General features: G+C 36.1%; 1 protein-coding gene across 5 annotated transcripts in view; it reads left to right on the plus strand.

The window, feature by feature from the left end:
- prkag2b (protein kinase, AMP-activated, gamma 2 non-catalytic subunit b) overlaps window positions 1–18,478 on the plus strand; it is a 47,308-nt gene that overhangs the window by 23,591 nt on the left and 5,239 nt on the right. For 3 of the 5 annotated variants that reach the window (XR_007829954.1, XM_051138310.1, XM_051138320.1), the window contains exons 4-13: window positions 8,567–8,778; window positions 11,503–11,554; window positions 11,809–11,918; window positions 13,632–13,713; window positions 14,266–14,324; window positions 14,516–14,561; window positions 14,818–14,872; window positions 15,086–15,212; window positions 15,298–15,463; window positions 15,602–15,639. Coding sequence is in view for 4 of the 5 variants with exons in the window: in XM_051138310.1 (XP_050994267.1) it covers window positions 8,567–8,778; window positions 11,503–11,554; window positions 11,809–11,918; window positions 13,632–13,713; window positions 14,266–14,324; window positions 14,516–14,561; window positions 14,818–14,872; window positions 15,086–15,212; window positions 15,298–15,463; window positions 15,602–15,639 (947 nt within the window). In the remaining variant the exon portion in view is untranslated. Of the gene's footprint in view, window positions 1–2,057; window positions 2,671–8,566; window positions 8,779–11,502; window positions 11,555–11,808; window positions 11,919–13,631; window positions 13,714–14,265; window positions 14,325–14,515; window positions 14,562–14,817; window positions 14,873–15,085; window positions 15,213–15,297; window positions 15,464–15,601; window positions 15,640–18,478 lie in introns of those variants that run through there. The other 2 variants (XM_051138325.1, XM_051138333.1) reach the window with 2 other exon arrangements.

Here is an 18,478-nt window from a genome sequence, read left to right on the forward strand (position 1 = left end):
TTCACTTCCAGAATAAAAAATGACAGAAAATGTACTCACCCCCTTATCATCCAAGATGTTCATGTCTTTCTTTCTTCAGTTGTAAAGAAATTATGTTTTTTCAGGAAACGTTTTAGAATTTCTCTCCATATAATGGAGTTCTGTGGTGCCCCCGAGTGTGAACTTCCAAAATGCAGTTCCCAGCTGAGGAAGAAGGGACTTATCTAGCGAAACGATTGGATGTTTTTCTGAAACAAATTACAATTTATATACTTTTTAACCTCAAACACTCGTCTTGTCTTGTTCTGTGTGAACAGTTAGGGTAGGTTGAAAAACTCCCATCTCATTTTCTCCTTAAACTTTATAATCGTCCCACATCACTGTTTTACCTTTTTTTGTAAAGGGCATTTGAATTCTTTGCATGTTCACTTTGTGAACACTGGGTCGGTACTTCTGCAGCTATGTAGGATGATTTTGAAGTTGGAGGAGAAAATAAGATGAGAGTTTTTCGACATACCCTAACTATATTGACCCGGAATACACAAAATTTACGCAGAGCTAGATAAGACAAGCATTTTATTTTTCTAGATAAAACCCTTCTTTCTCGGCATGTCGTTTAGAGCCCTTTGAAGCTGCATTTAAAGTGCATTTTGGAAGTTAAAACTCAGGGGCACCATAGAAGTCTGCTATTTGGAGAAAAATTTTGAAATGTTTTCCTCAGGATACAATTTCTTTATGACTGAAGAAAGAAAGACACAAACATCTTGGATGACAAGGGGGTGAGTATATTATCTGTAAATTTTGGTTCTGGAAGTAAAATACTCCTTTAACTGGGTATGCAATTTTATTTATTAATTTATGAGAGATGACAAATAAGAAACATCATGGCAAGAGTCTACTTGAGCATTTGAAGAGGAGAAAGAGTCTGTCTTAGCTTTTGCTAAGAAAAGCCATTCATAGCAGTGCTTTTCAAAATGCTTCATACACGTACAGTATATACACGCCACAAGTGCATATAAAAATCTTTTGAAATGTACTTTTATAAATTTGCTCAAGCATTTTGCCATGTAACATGTATCTTAAACACACTTTGCCTTTGCCAAAAATGTATGAAGATATGTTTTCAGGGGGCTTTACTTAAGAAAATATGATTTGTAGAAATCAACAATACATTTTATGGGTCAAAATTGTTGATATTTCTTTTATGCTAAAAATCATTAGGGTATTAAGTAAAGATCATGGTCCATTCTGACTAGAAATATATCAAAACTTTATTTTTGGTTAGTAATATGCATTGCTAAGAACTTCATTTGGACAACTTTAAAGGCGATTTTCTCAATATTTAGATTTTTTTGCACCCTCAGATTCCAGATTTTCAAATAGTTGTATCTCAGCCAAATATTGTCCTATCCTAACAAACCGTTCAATCAATGGAAAACTTGTGACTGGTTTTGTGGTCCAGGATCATATATGTGTTCTCAAAATTTTATTATGCAAGGGAATTTATAGTAATGAAAATACTTAGCTAGGCCCCAAACTCATCTCAGATGGCTTGGGTATATGCAGAGCATTCACAGTTTATATGGACTGCACACCCCTGGTGTACATACGTTAGTATTTTTACCAGGTGAGAGCTCACAAAGAGCTTATGTAATATATAAGAGTCAAAATAGGCTCCAGCATCTCTGCAACCTTACAGGGAACACAGTTTGGACAATGGATGGATGTATAATAATAATTATTATATAACAATAAGCTTAGCAAACACTATTAATAATTTATAGTTAATTGTAGTAATTACATTTAAGAATTACAATCAAGGGAAAGTTTCAGAAAGACCAGGAATATCGGATGAAAGGGTGACACAAAGACCAAATGGGTAAAATAAGAGTAGCGGAGTAAAAGAAATGTACTGTCTATATGTACATTCTGAGGTCAAGCAAAAAGAGCAAAAGGACTGAACCAATAGTGTTGCCGGCTTGTGTTGCCTGGTCTCCTTTTACAGCTTCCTGCCATGTATGCTATTTTAAAGAGACACACAGCTGCACCTGACAATTTCCTGCAGAGAGGGCAGGGCTGCACACTGGTGTCCACAAACAGAGAGAGAGAGAGGGAGGAGAAGAGAAAAGGCGAGAAGAGAGGGAGTGCAGATAGATAAGTGAAGAGAGGCATCACTTCTGAGACAATCTGCGGCACTGGGGGCCATAAGCAAGTCTGCCTTTCATCAGCAGGGTCTGTAAGCAAAGTGACGGACTGCATTGTGCATTTCATGGAGACAGGAAATCAGGGGATCAATAGCACTGGAATACAGCCAATGCCTGGATTTCATTTCTACGAAGGGTACTGAAGGAATCCAAGTGGACTGCTGGGACATGTGGCATCTGTGAAGAACAAAGAGACTGTCATAAACATCTGAAGGTACGGCTATCCATCATCTGGCTTCACTGAGAACGAGAACCACTTTTGGAATTCTGGACATTAGCTTTGGCTTCACTTGGCATTGAGTACTCCAAACGGGATCTCTGTGTCGTGCATCACTGCTTTAGTCGGGAGGGTATGATTAATCTTCAGGCCGGACGTGAGGCCTGCTGGTTCCCATGAAGAGGTTTGGTAGTTTGCGTCGGACCAAGAGGCGCCATGACGAGGAGCTGCTCACCGGAAGACGGCAGTCGGAGTCAGCATGTTTGTCCGGTATAGTACTAATCAGGATATGTTTCCATATAGTGCTTTCAGATAGACAACACAGTATTGATATCTGTCTGGTGGTGGAATGTTCCAGTCTGCATTATGCTATGAGGCAGGTATTGACTGTTGTTTATCAAATAATCTATTGGATATGTACAGTATATGTGTTGCATGACACACATTGTAGTTTGAACTAGATCAATCATTCATGGTCTGTTGACCTGGCTTTGTATGTCAAGATCGTTAAAACAGACTGCCTACATGTTTCAGGGTAGAGGTAAAGGAAGTTACAGTAGGCTGGAATGGTCTATGATGGTGTATTATGTAAGTCTGTATTAATCACTTGGCAGGGAAACTAATTTCAGACCTAATTTGGTTCAGGGTTGGCCCTGAGGCTGTCAGCTGATGCCTTTGTCACAGTGACGCAAACAAAAATGTGACAGTGGATTCCATTAGGACATTAGGAGCAAGGCTTAAAAGAGACACCAGACTCACCTGAAACATTTCGTCTCTTGGTCGCAGTCTGAGATTCCTTGATGCATTTTTAATTGATTACTAAACTCAAATTGAACTGGAGGCATTAATTGGAAATTCAAAACCCTTATGTTTTGCTGTTCAAGTTTTGAAAAGCATATTAAGAATATAAACTTAAGAATCTCTGTGACATATAGATTCAGCTTGACCTTGGACTGACTTGGTGTACGTTTGGAGTGGGACTTTCTCCCAGACAGAGGGATTGTTTTGGAAATCTGTTTGAAAGCCAATTTTTTTGCAAAACTGTATGATGTTGCTAGTAGTGCATAAATGACACAATCCACCTTTAAAATTTGTATATTTCCCCTAAAGTATAAACACTATGGCACTATCAAAATATTATGCTTGTTTGGGTGTTCTGACAAACCCAACTGCAACATTGGCTCAACTAATGATATACATTTGAGGGCTGAACTATCTGTTGGCTGACCAATGGCAGACAGAGGGATTGTTTGGGAAATCAGTTTGAAAGCCAATATTTTTTGCAAAACTGTATGGTGCTGCTATAAGTACAGAAATGACAAACTCCATCTTTAGAATCTGTGTATTTACCCTAAAATTGTAAACATTATGGCACTATCAAAATATTATCCTGCTTGTTTGGGTGTCCTAATCAACCCAACACAGCAACAGTGGCTCAACCAATGCCATATGTTTGGGGTGGGACTTTCTGTTGGATGACCAAGGGCAGACAGAAGGATTGTTTGGGAAATCTTTTTGTGTCAGCCAATATTTTTGCAAAACTGTATGGTGCTGCTAGTAGCACAAAAATGACACACTCCACCTTTAAAATCAGTATATTTCCCCTAAAAGTAAAAACACTATGACACTATCAAAATATTATCCTGCTTGTTTAGGTGTCTTAACCATCCCAACATAGCTACTTTGGCTCAACCAATGGCGTATGTTTGGGGCGGGACTTTCTGTTGGCTGACCAATAGCAAACACAGGGATTGTTTGGGAAATCTGTTTAAAAGCCAGTATTTTTTGCAAAACTGTATGGTGCTGCAAGTAGTGCAGAAATAACACTCTCCACCTTTAAAATTTGCCTATTTCACCTAAAAATATAAAGACCTATGGCACTATCAAAATATTATCATGCTTTCTGGGTGTCTGGACCAGTCCAACACAGCAGTATTGGCTTAACCAATGGCATATGTTTGGGGGCGGGACTATCTGTTGGCTGACCAATGGCAGACAGAAGGAAATCTTTTTAAAGCTGATATTTTGTGCACCATCAAAATATTATCCTGCTAGTCTAGGTGTCCTGACCAACCCAACACAACAATATTGGCTCAGACAATGGTGTACGTTTGGGGTGGGACTGTCTGTTTTCTGTATGTCTGTGGGAAACACTGAAATCTGTTTAAAAGGCAAAACTGTATGGTGTTTCTAGCCATGCAAAAATGATACTCTTAACCTTTAAAATTTGTATAATTCCCCTAGAAGTATAAAACACTATGGCACTATCAAAATATTATCCTGCTTGTTTGGGTGTCCTGACCAACCCAACACAGCAATATTGGCTCAACCAATGGCGTATGTTTGGGACGGGACTTTCTGTTGGATAACCAATGGTAGACAGAAGGATTGTTTGGGAAATCTTTTTGTGTCAGCCAATATTTTTGCAAAACTTTAAGGTGCTGCTAGTAGTGCAGAAATGACATGTTTATTTCCCCTAAAAGTATTTATTTAAGCATCATGGCACTGTCAAAAAAATGCCCTGCTTGTTTGGGGTTTCCCAACCAGCCCAGCAGAGCTATACTGGCTCAAACAAAGTTTGGGGTGGGACTCTCCTGGCTGACCAATGGCAGGAAGAGGGATTGGATGGGAAATCTGTTTGAAAGCCAGTGTTTTTGCAAATCTGCATAGTGCTGCATAGTGTAGAAATGACACTCCACCTTTAAAGGAACAACTACAGAACAGCTTACCTTATGCCTTACCTACTTTTTCTTATTATATTACAGCAGTCAGTTTGTTTGCATTTTCTGCATTTTCTGTTCGAAATGTTTGGATATACGTACAAATGCGCTAAATCATATGATAGGTCACATTATGTCAGCCTGACTGGAGTGTTGTATTAGAGTCGCAGTGGGGTCCTGAGGGGCTTCACTGTGTGTGTCACATGAAATGTGTTCCTGACGCAAATCAAACAAGCTCAGGTTGCCTCACCACGCTGTCAGCTGAATCCAAATTTTGGTTCACATTTAATTTGGGCTTAGGATAAAGGTTAGGATTAGTTCTGATTGACAGATGTTTTTTAAGAGCCAGGATGTTTCCTGAGTGACTCTGACATTGATTATTTGCTAAATAAGAGCCACAGAAGTCCCCGTTTCTCGAGTTCCAGCTGTTGGAAGCATATTACTCAATAGTCTTATCGCTCAATCTGATAATATGGTAAAGCTATTAGGATGCACTGTGTGGAATATCATGCAGGATGGTGTTAATATTAACATTCTCATTTGTAGCATGACAGTTACTCATGACTGACAAGGATAAAAATATAATGTAAACCAGCAGGCACACAATTAGATTAGATGTAAGAAATGGGTGAAAGGATTTGTGGACACCTTTCAAACTATATCATCGCATCATTAAAATTGAACTGAAGTAACACATGCATTCATCCTTCAGGTCTCACAGTAAATGGTGCCATCAAATAGTGTAAAACCAGAATCCCTCACTTAAACATTTCACTAACATGGAACCATGGAACGTAGTCAAACTGGTCAGAGTCCCAGCATACTCTCTGGAAGCCTGACCCTGTGCTGTGAGTGAGTGTTATCTGCCCTTGTGGAATGTGTAGCAGTGGCAAGGCTAAAATAAGAAGCTAACGCAGCAACACCAAACAGGTCCAAGCCAGCTGGTTGAATCTGGCTAAATGTCAGGAGAGAGTTGGGATCCCAAACTTATGTTCTCGTGCACACATATTGGCCTTTACTGATTACTGCCCACATGTACTTAACATGAGAAGTGTATTTTTGGTTTAAGCTTTCTAGAAAGCAATATAGGGAAGTTACTGTACTGTATCTTCATCCAACAAGCGTCCTTCAGCATGCATTGCTGCTAGTGTAGCATCAGTGATACAGAAAAGATTTCAGCACAACTGTACTTATGAGCTCCTTGTATCTACTGACATATGAATGAATCTACAGCGTATTCATGAAACCACTCAGCCAGTATGCTGGAGGGAAAGGCTTTGTTATGATGGAGACCTAAGATGTTGGTCTTGTAAGCAAAATTTTGCAGGCAAAAAGGTCCACTGTCTATTGTCAATAAGTAACAATGTACGAAGCCAAGAAGTTCAAACCAAGCAGCTTTCTGTTGGTAAACAGATGACAAATTAAGCACAAAGTTTTTGACTCTCTTCTTACCCCCTCACACAAGCACCGGTCAATGCAGGCATCTGCAAAAAAGAAAAAGAAAGGGTTTTTCGCATTGCACTTAACTCCTCATTCTAAACCAGTGGTTCTCGAGTTACACTTTCAAGTAGAGCTCGCCTGCCTTTTTAGTAATCCTGAAGACGTAGATTTGCTTGTTCAGGGGTGTTTAACTAGGGTTGGAGCAAATCTCTGCAGGAGAGTGGATCTTAATTGAGAATCCCTGTCCTAAACCTTTACAGTCGACACAAAAGTTGTGATAGTCTTTTCTTTACTATTTTGACATATATCTGAGTGTACCGGCACCTTAAACATGAAAAATATAGGGCGGGATATGATTTTTTTTTTTTTTACCACTGGGAATTGATTGGACCATTGTTGTTTGCTATCGCTACTGATCTCATGCAGTATTTCATAAAAAAATAAGAATTGTCCATTCTGATTTCATGTTGACTGCAATTCCATTTAAGACTGGTAATTTAGGAGCTTTTTACCCTGTGCAACCCTTATGAAACCCTGGGGCAGAGTTAGCACCTGCTTTTGCAGTGTTAACCCCACATTGTGGTCCCAAAGTTGTACAGTGTGAAACAGTGCAGTGTTTAAATATTACAGCTAGATGTGAAGCAACAGACACTCAATCGTGTGCCTCATATTCACATGCATTGGACAATAACAGAAACACTGTGGATTAAATAAACAGTTTAGGAACACATTAATTAGAGGAAAGAGGAGATGGTTTTATACTTACCTTTGTAGTCTGAAATGAAAATGCAGTATCTTCAGATGGGTTCCACAGAAAGTTTGACATGAGGGTATGTAAATGATAATAAAATTTATATTATTGGGTGAACTATTCCTTTATAATTTGATTTTAGTGTCAAACCTTCTACAGAAGTCAATATGTGCATCGCACTCAATAATTTAGCCTGGAAGAGGGTAACAAATTACATGACTTACTCTGACTTCTATCTGCTTATTAGTCACTGCCAAACACACGAGAGTCTGTCTCAATGAATGAACGATAATATCAAGGCAAGTTGGATGTTTTTGGTGTGTCGACAGGGCCATCAACACCCAGCTGTGGCTGTTAATGTCCACCCACTTAGAGGTGTGACGGTGCACAGTGACTCAGTCTGATTCTTGAATGACTGTGAAAATTAAGCTAATGAATGATGAACAGCTGAAAATTAGCTAGTGGGACACCAGCATTAATTGATGCCGGCCTGACCCCAACCTCAAATGGACATTTCCCTTCTTACAGAACAAAGAGGCCAAGGCTAATCCTACCGTGTCTACAGAAAACTAATTAATTACAACAGTGCATTTCATAAATGAAACCATATTGTCTCATAACCTAATGATACCCATCATCTGAATCACTTCCATACACATTTGCTGGTCCAAAATAGAACGTTTTGATTGAGAAGCATCCGTAGATCAAGCATAATGACATGCTGTAGCCAAATGCCTCGACAGCAGAGATACATGAGTGAAGCCCTGACCTGAATATGTCCAGTTGCTTAAACCCTCAGCTGAATGAATGTACTGATATTCTAATCATGCTTCAGATTTAAAGATTCCTCAGAGCATATGTGCTTTTGATCGTGCTATGGCAGTATTAGTAGAGACTGGCACAGTAATATATCAGTGCATGTGTTGTGTCACGCAGTACTTGAGGGGTTATGTGAGGGCTGTCATATGAGACACACCTGTTTGCTGTGGAATCTCTGATTAATCCAGTGAGTGATTAACTCTACAGTAAAACTGAATCAATGGAATGTTCTGCGTTATATAAAAGTTAAGCTCTGTCAACCAGATTTGTGCAAAATTGTGGATAACTGTGTAAAATTTTGGAAATAATTTAGATTTGCACTTACATTAAACATTGCATTGCATGCATGATACGTGCAAGGTTGCCAGAACAGAACAGAAAATTCCACTTCGCAAATTCAGTACTTCATTGTTTTCTGTACTGATGTGTCTCACAGGCTCTGGGCTTTCCACTCCCCCCACCACCCCGACACAGAGTCCCGTTCCACCGGTCTTCTCTGTGGAGACCCCCAGTCCTGTGGAGCGTGTGGAGGAACGACGCTCCCGCTCTCTCTCGTCTCCCCCTGACACAGGCCAGCGCTTCAGCCTGAGCCCCTCAATCACCAAACCCCCTATCGCCTCATACACCTTTAACTCTACCTCACGCCAGGTGAGTGAAAGACTTCACATGTGCTTTCTGGGATTTACAATAGTTTACATTTGTCCCATATTGAAGCAAGTCATTCTTGCACCTCTATTGGCACCTTCAATCAACCAATGGCATAATTATTAAAAAGACAAAAGTGCTTGTTCATTTTCTACAGCTAACATACAGTTTCAGGTCTTTCAATGATAAATTGTTGGGCAAATGATTGTTCTTGTTTTGGGCATTTATATATTAGGCAGTTACCTCAAAGTGATTGATTTTGCATCAGCAATGTATCCAAGCTCTATCTGATACAGGCATTCTTGACAATTCGATGCTTGCCTGTAATTGACCTTTTTTTTTTTTTTATAATTGTGACTTTAAATTTTGCACTGGTGACTTGTTGCTTATCCATTAATATACAATTAACAAAGGTCAACCACTGAACATATTCTGTTTGACCTGCATATCTGTAAAAGCCTGTGAAAAATCTGTGGAAATGTTTTAAAAATTACTTATACAGATCTGCACAGTTGTTTTTTGTTTTATATTACTGTTATTAGAAGAAAATTCAATAAACAGTTGTTAACCAAAAAAAAAAACGTATACAGTATATGTGGGACAATGTGTTATGGAAGTCCACTGCAAATTATTTATTATTATGCAAAGTTTACATTTTAGAGTTACATAGAGCATTGCAACTGCAGGATATGTAGCCCTAACAACTATTTAAGACTATGAAATTGTTACACAAACATTAAAAAATATTATAAATTACACTATTACTGTACAAACGTGATTACACAATTGGCACAGCAATGGTGAGACTCTACGTAGGAATTAGAAATAATTAAGTTGCAAATTCTCAAGTATAAGAGAGTTTCCTCATATTCAGATACTTATGTTCCACAGGCTGATTTTTATTAAAATGAAGAGGTGTAAACAAAGATCACATTAAAACTGTATCAGATTTTTTTACTTCATTTACTTTTGCTACATTTTGGGTGCTTTTAATAAATTCTATTGTTTTACACCTGTCGCAGACCCAATTGTAATCTATCATAAACATATTTTTACATCTATGATAACCTGTTTAAACATATATTTTATTATTTATTGTAAATTATTTATACACAACGATTTCATTTTTAAACCAATTTGTCCAGCTGTAGTGTCATTTGCATTATATATATATATATATAAAATATGTGACCCTGGACCACAAAACCAGTCTTAAGTCGCTGGGGTATATTTGTAGCAATAGCCAAAAATACATTGTATAGGTCAAAATTATTGATTTTTATTTTATGGCAAAAATCATTAGGAGATTAAGTAAAGATCATGTTCCTTGAAGATATTTTGTAAAATTCCTACTAAGTTTATATGAAAACTTAATTTTTGATTAGTAATATACATTGTTAAGAACTTTATTGAACAACTTTAAAGGCAATTTTCTCAATATTTAGATTTTTTTGCACCCTCAGATTCCAGGTTTTAAAATAGTTGTATCTCGACCAAATATGTGACCCTGGACCACAAAACCAGTGTTAAGTTGCTAGGGTTTATTTGTAGCAATAGCCAAAAACACATTGTATGGGTCAAAATTACTGATTTTTCCTTTATGGCAAAAATCATTAGGAAATTAAGTAAAGATCATGTTCCATAAAGATATTTTGTAAATTTCCTACTGTAAATGTATGAAAACTTAATTTTTGATTAGTCATATACAGTATTTGAAGAACTTTAAAGGCAATTTTGTGAATATTTTGAATTTTTTTTCACCCTCAGATACCTTATTTTAAAATAGTTGTATCTCGGCTAAATATTGTCCTATTCTAACAAACCATACATCAATGGAAAGCTTATTTATTCAGATTTCATATGATGTATAAATATTAAGTTTGAAAAAATGACCCTCATGACTGGTTTTGTCATCCAGGGTCACATATTGTCCTATCCTAACAAACCATACATCAATGGAAAGCTTATTTATTCAGCTTTCAGATGATGTATACATCTTAAGTTTGAAAAACTGACCCTTATGAGTGGTTTTGTGATCCAGGGTCACATGTATACAACCTACTTTGAGTAACGTTACGCTATATATTTATTAGTGTTTGTGGCGGGAACAGCCAGGCTTACATATGTATTTTTGAAAGAGTCGCCGGTTTGATTTAATACCTTAAAATATAAAGTAAGTACCTTATTTCCTGCGGCTTAAGCTGTGACCCAGGTATATTGGCTCACGCCCACAAAAATGCTGTCTATCTAGGCGGCTCAATGCCGCGGCGGGTGATTTATGTGTGATCACTGAATTCGCATTTCGTTTCGTCATCGACCAGCAGAGAGCGACAGAGCTATAACTAGAGCAAAGTTATCGCTCCAGACCCAGTGTTGACATTATACGCTTCAAATAAAGTAGGTTACTCTACCTGCGCGTCGTTTTCCTCGGCTCAGAATACACAGACGTAAAACGGACAGATTCGGAATGCTCCACTGTCACCTTTGCGGGGGTGTCCGTGTATTAATATTTCACTGCTGCGCGTAATGAATCTGAGTGAAAGCTCTGCCTGGAGAGCATTATAAATTTAAGATCACTCTGCTTTCTGTGTGCTGACCAGACTGCTTGTTTGAAGATATGCAGAGTTTAAAAATGGACGCTACCACTCCATAGGATCTAATAGCGTCTTACTAACTTGAAATAAGTGATTGTTGATAAAATCATCAGCCCGTGTCTTTGTGTTTTAGAGCTGCGTACTTGCTGAAGGCATGCTGGAAAAACTTGAACTTGATAATGAAGGTAAAAGATTTTACTTATGTTTTGCATTGCTTGCTTATTTTATTTCATGTGCTTTTTGCAAGCCTGTTCTTAAATATATTACAATTCAGTTATTTGTTCTTAAATATAGGTTTGCTGTATGTAGTATTTTTGTTTGGTTTTATGAGCATAGGTATAATTCATGACATAATTGAATTGTATGTTGTTTTAAAAATGACATTTATTTTTAAAGTTTTAACAAAACATTTGATTCTGCTGATGTCTTCTGTTTTCAGCTGCTGAAGAGCCAGACAGTAACATTTACATGCGCTTTATGAAATCCCACAAGTGCTATGACCTCATCCCCACCAGTTCCAAACTTGTGGTCTTTGACACTACATTACAGGTACATCGTAAATGTCTTCTGTTGTCTAGCACAAGAACAGAAAGTGAAAAGATTTGGGTATGCTATTTTCTTGAATGGCAGAGTATCTTGCTACATACTGCATACTAATCTGACTCTCTGTGCTGTTTTCTGTTTTGAAAAAAGTATATGAATTCAGAAATTATTCCATGATACACATTTCAAACAGTAGTATGGTATTTTTGTTATCTTGGATTATCTACGTTTTGTAACTTTTGACAGTCTAAAAGCAAAGCTTGAAGTTAAACGCACAGTTATATTTGCATCTTGTTCATTCATCAAACTGGAAATGGTCAAGTTGAACACTTTATATTGTGGGATACAATATCGCATGCCTTTTGCTTTACTGCATATTGTTGCATATTTTGAACAGTATTCATACTAACCATGCAAAAGCATATTAGTATGCTTTTCTAAACATACTGGTTTTAGTATGAGCCACAGGTACTGTCTTTCAGTTTTTCTTCCCGGTTGTATTTTAAACACATGATGTCTTAGTGATTGTAGTTAATGTTTCATCAGTAAATAAATCTTAGTTGGTGACTCAAATGGATGGGATCCCTTTGAAGTGTACGGAAGCGGTCATAAAGCTAGGTTTGTCAGGGTTAAACAGTAATCATGTGCAGGTATGTGCTGTTATTAGATTTGGGGGTAACACACCCTTATAACCTATTAACCTGTTGACTTTCCTCTGGCGGAGGGCCAGTTTGAAAGTAATATAGTTCAGAGAAAAGGAGATCAGTGGAATTTTATGCTTCGACTGATTGACACAATGTACTTGTATGTAAATTAAAGCTTCTTAAATGGGGAAGTTTTATGCCTCTGAATTGTGATATAAAGTTTATGGGCCATAAATTGAAAAAGCCTTTATGTGAATTGCCTTTATATTGAAACGCAAGTTAATTTTTAATGGAAAACTGGTGGGTTGATCAGAAATGGAGGGAATCTGTGTTAGAAATGTTGGGTCCAGGGTCCAAAATGTGCCAAATGTAAGCAAATAATGGCATTAGTGAGTAAATAAAACCATTATGTTCAGGTTTGCCGGGGTTTTTTATTGGAAATTGCATATTATTTAAGTTAAATGAAGAATGAACCCTTTACTGAAACCAAAATCTAAGAAAGAAAGAAGAGTTTTAGCAACACAGATGTCTTCTAAGATCTTAAGTTTATCTAGGATGCTTAATATATGGCATATTCTTTGCATTAAACCTTCAAAAGAACATTTAAATAAGAATTTATTTTTTATTTTATAAAATATATACATATATATATATATATATATATATATATATATATATATATATATATGTATTGCGAAGGAGGGGGGAAAAATCACTTTTCAGTAGTTTCACTCCCTGGCTCATTTTGTCTGATGCTGCAAAAGTCACAATTGATAATTGTGCTGTTTGTTGCTATACAGAGAAACAGCTTATTAATTGCATTGCTATAGGGACGAAACATGTTTTAATCAATACAAAATACAACTTCATTGCCCGTTTAAATAAATTGTTTAAAGCCAAATCCCCCAGTTTATTTGTTACTGGCAGGTGTGGACATTTTTTTTAAACCTTGGTTGCACCCAATTCATTGTGTCTCCTGTGATTTTTGGCTCACACCACCAGTTCCTCCAGCAGTGTTTTTAAAGGCACCTAAAAAGAAAAGCATTGTTATGTGAAATCCTTTGTTCTCTGTTAGGTAAAGAAAGCTTTCTTTGCCTTGGTTGCTAATGGAGTTCGAGCTGCGCCATTGTGGGAAACCAAAAAGCAAAGCTTTGTGGGTGAGCACTGACACATGCACATGCATGCACACTCACACACACCTGCATTTCTGTCATTCTTTTTTGCTGGAGTTGTCTTTTTTTTTTTAGGTCATGAAAATGTTTAACTCATTTAATCCCACAAGTCCATTTAACCATCTTGAAATGATTGTTTAAAAACATAATCAGTAATCAAATAAAAACATTGCTTCAGGTCATTATTTGTTCACCTGTAACATAATTGGACATGCTTAGGTTAGCTAGTCAACAATAACATACTAAATTGATTGAAATTCATTCCTGCCTACTTCCTGTCTGGGCTGTTTTGAGTTGTAGATATTTATAAGCAGGCCTAGATGGAATCTGCTATTTTTTTTTTTTTTAAATTCAAGAAAGAAAATTTAAACATGGTAAAAAAGTAAGCTGACAGCCAGTAACTGAAATTATGATTAAATTGAACTGTTTTTTTTTTTTAATAAATATATTATTCTGCAAAATCTGCAGGCGCAGTTTCTCTGTGAGCCCAGGTATGATTCAGCGTGGTTTTCCTCTAATGATATGTTTTCTTAATAGGAATGTTAACCATCACAGACTTCATCATCATACTGCACAGATACTACAAATCGCCACTGGTAAGGATTTAGATATCACAGAAACTCAAATACAAGCTGTTTTGCCGGTCAGTGTCATTTTGCTCAGAGCTGGTTTGTGGTTAATGGCTGTTCATAAAGGTTTGCCTGGAAATTACCTTCAAATTTCTTTAAAATGGCCATGAAATTATTCCTTAGAATAATGAAGTCTTACTTTGTGTTATATGCCTCAGGTGCAAATATATGAGCTGGAAGAGCATAAAATTGAGACTTGGAGAGGTAAATATTTCAAGCATTTTCATTGTACCACTGCTTACACTCGTTTGCCTTTTATATACATTTTAAATTTTTTACTGAACTCGTTTTTGTACACCATTATGTCTCTACATTTACTCACACCCATGTCTGGAATTTTCTCCTTGTATTCCATTAAAAAACAAAAAACAAAATAAAGGTTTAGAAAGACATGAGGGTGAGTAAATAATGTCAGAACTTTTAAGTGCATTGACTCTTTCATTTCTGCTTATACCAACAGAACTTTATTTGCAAGAAACTTTTAAACCCTTAGTCAACATATCTCCAAATGCAAGGTGAGACATTAGGTCATATTTTTGTAGACTGTGTTTTATAATTTTCATTATATGGCGCTTTTAGCTCTCTTTGGTTTATGGGAACATTGTCTCGAAATTATCTTGAAAGTTCAGCAATTACTTAAGATGACTCAAGATGTTTGTGACAGCATTTTTTTAAGGTTTGTTTCAAAAATGTTTGATTTCTTGCAACTCTTTGCATCTTTTTCCCAGTATATTTGATGCTGTGTACTCACTCATCAAAAATAAGATCCATCGTTTGCCGGTGATCGATCCAGTCACAGGAAATGCCCTGTATATCCTCACACACAAGAGGATCCTCAAATTTCTGCAGCTCTTTGTGAGTATATCGCTTCATTTTAGAGTATTGAATCATCTTGAGTTACATAGTGTCCTGTGTCCACTGATGGTGTATGGTGTTGTAGGTTTGTGAGATGCCTAAACCAGCCTTCATGAGGCAGACTCTGGAGGAGCTGGGCATTGGCACATACAGCAACATCGCTTTCATTCACCCAGATACACCCATTATTAAAGCACTGGGCATGTTTGTGGAGAGGAGAGTGTCTGCCCTACCGGTGGTGGATGTCACGGGTAACAACAATTATTGCTAATTTTTCTGTCAGTCCATATACTGCAGTTATTCTTCTGTCAACTGCCCATTTTAGGAGCAAAATTTCATTGTACCAGTCAAATTTCTCATATTTGCTTTCCATATTTTTCCTCCCAAAGGAAAGGTTGTGGACATTTACTCCAAGTTTGATGTCATTGTAAGTTGCCTTTAATATACTTTTGAAAGTTGAAGAATAACTTTTTACAGCTTTTTACCACACATTTGTTGTGAGGTGTAAATACATAAGGTTCCCATGGGGATTGAGTGCTTGTGTCTGATGATTAATAGTTTTCTAGGAGAAATTTGTACACAAATACACCACCGTTCAAAAGTTTAGGGTCAGTAAGATTGTTTTTAATGAGGTTTCTTCTGCTCACCAAGGCTGCATTTATTTGAACAAAAATACAGTAAAAACAGTAAAATTGTAAAATATTATTAAAATTTAAAAGAACTGTTTTAAATTGGAATATATTTAATTTTTCCTGTGATCCGAAGCTGAATTTTCAGCATCATAATAATAAATGTTTCCTGAGCAGCAAAGTAGCATATTAGAATGATTTCTGAAGGATCATGTGACACTGTGTCACATGATCCTTCAGAAATCATTCTAATATGCTACTTTGCTGCTCAGGAAACATTTATTATTATTATTATTATTATTATTATTATTATTATTATTATTATTATCAGTATTGAAATGATTTTGTTCAAACCATGATCAATTTTGTCAAGATTCTGTTTAAAAGAACAGCATTTATTTGAAATGCAAATCTTTGGTAACATAGTAACAAAGCATGTATTTTCTGTGATTTAAAAGTATTAGTTTCTTTTAAACAAAAAACTTGCTGACCCCAAACTTTTGAATGGTAGATATTGGACCTTATTTATGAAACGTAAATAATTTATAAATCCATTCATATGTCCCTTCAAATCCATTTGTATCCACTGAATTAAATGTATCAGTTTATGTACAAATAATTTCAGCTCCAATTTACATTGAAATTCAAAAGGAACAGAACCTTAAATATAACCGTATGCAAACTAACTGTTTTCATTTGGATTAAATATAAATTACCAGTGTTATAGACAAATAGAGCTGTCACTAATGATTATTTTGGTTATTCTATTATTCTGACGATTAATCGAGTAATCAGATAAGTTTTTGTGTGTGTGTGTTAAAAAAAATTAGGGATGTCACAATTCTCAACATAATATTGAACCGTTCGGTACGACATCCACGGTTTAGTACGCACTTGTGAATTGTGTTTTTTTTTTTTTTTTTTTTTTTGCTTTGCATTTAAATAACTTCCTTGTTTTATTTCTCTTGGGATTTGATGTATGTGGCTTTTGAAAATACACAAGATGGCTTGAAGAACACAGATAAACCATATATTATTGCAGATGAGTGTTTATTGTCCTTACATTTCGTCATTCAAAACGTTTAACGTTATATCTTGTTTTATTCAGTTACAGCAATAGCAATGCCTTTATCCATATTAGACAAGCTGAAATGGAACATAATCATAATCTTTGTGCATATGTGGATTTTTTTTTGCACAAAGGCACCCTCTGGCGTCCAGTATAAATGAAACCCATTCTATTTTGCGTAAAAATCGAAAAAAATAATACCTCCCTCAAAAGAAAAAGTAGACGTATACTAAACCACGCTTTTTTTTTTCTTTTTTTTTTTTTACAGTGTACAGAGGTATACAGCAATATTTTGTTAATTTGTTGCAAAAACACAGAAGTGGCAAAATATCAGAACCGAACCGAACCAAAATCCGTGGTTAAAAACCGAGGTGCAGCCTTTAAAATTATTTAAAATACATATATAATAGCAGTGAGGCAATAATAATTAGTTCAAATAAAGTATCAAAAGCAAGTAATTACATGGTTTTATTAAATGAAACTGTTAAAATACATAATATATTATAAACAGTAGAACTAATGTACAATTGTTTTTACACCTTACAGCGCAGTCTAATCCTAATTATTATTGACTAAACAACATTTAATTCAAATGTCCATAAAATCTTTAATATTTGGCCTTTTTTGAATATGTCGACATCAAAACTTGTAAACTTGAGTGAGGTTAGGGGTTTTTATTTTGAAATCTCGATGAACAGTTAGCATACTGAGAAAGATATTGGTGTATTCTTCTGTGTTTGCATAGATTTATAAATGATTTACTTTACAATTCAGATGAAATGGCGCATGTTGCATTCCCAGATGAACATTATTATAAACCCAAACTCACAACAATATGCAGAGATGGAGTTTGAGATGCTCCACACATGTACACTGCCCTCCAAAAGTTTGGAAACACCCCTGGCAAAGTGTGGTTTTGGACAATATCAGCATAAATCCTTATCATTTTTTGGTGCAAATACATTAAAGTAACTTGACATTATCATTGAAGAGCAGCAATAATAATTTTCGTTTTGATTACATAATAATGGCAATATATAGCTGTGATGTCTGGTTACTGGTTTAAACTTGGCCCAGGATTTTAAAAGATTTTTGGGTCAGCACTCCTTAATAGATTCAACAATTGATTGCCAATTTTTAGAATACAATGAATTTAGGCCCAGATTATGCAGAGCTGTAATAGCTGCTAATGGTGGATAATTTGATGAATCGAAAATTTAAGTTTTTTTCTATGTATAAACTGTTTATGTAATAAAATGTTTTCGTAGTTTGTGTTGTCCCTTATCAGTGCAAAATTTGCAAATTAAAAAGGATCTAGGGCGTTTCCAAACTTTTGGAGGGCAGTGTAAATCATAACAGTTTGTGCGGCGCAGCATTAACTGTAAACGGAGCAACTCTAAGACGTACATACACGCATCTAAATAAATTAAAGTGCATATATCAAGCCTGCATTGCATATTTTTATTTAATTAAATCATGATTATGATTTTGAAATGGGTTTATTGCGCCACTTCCGGTATTTTGCCGGTCACTCGACATGGGCAAATTGCAGTCAAGGATTTTTTAAA

This window comes from Labeo rohita, chromosome 2 (assembly GCF_022985175.1).
Source record: "Labeo rohita strain BAU-BD-2019 chromosome 2, IGBB_LRoh.1.0, whole genome shotgun sequence".
Classification (NCBI taxonomy): domain Eukaryota; kingdom Metazoa; phylum Chordata; class Actinopteri; order Cypriniformes; family Cyprinidae; genus Labeo; species Labeo rohita.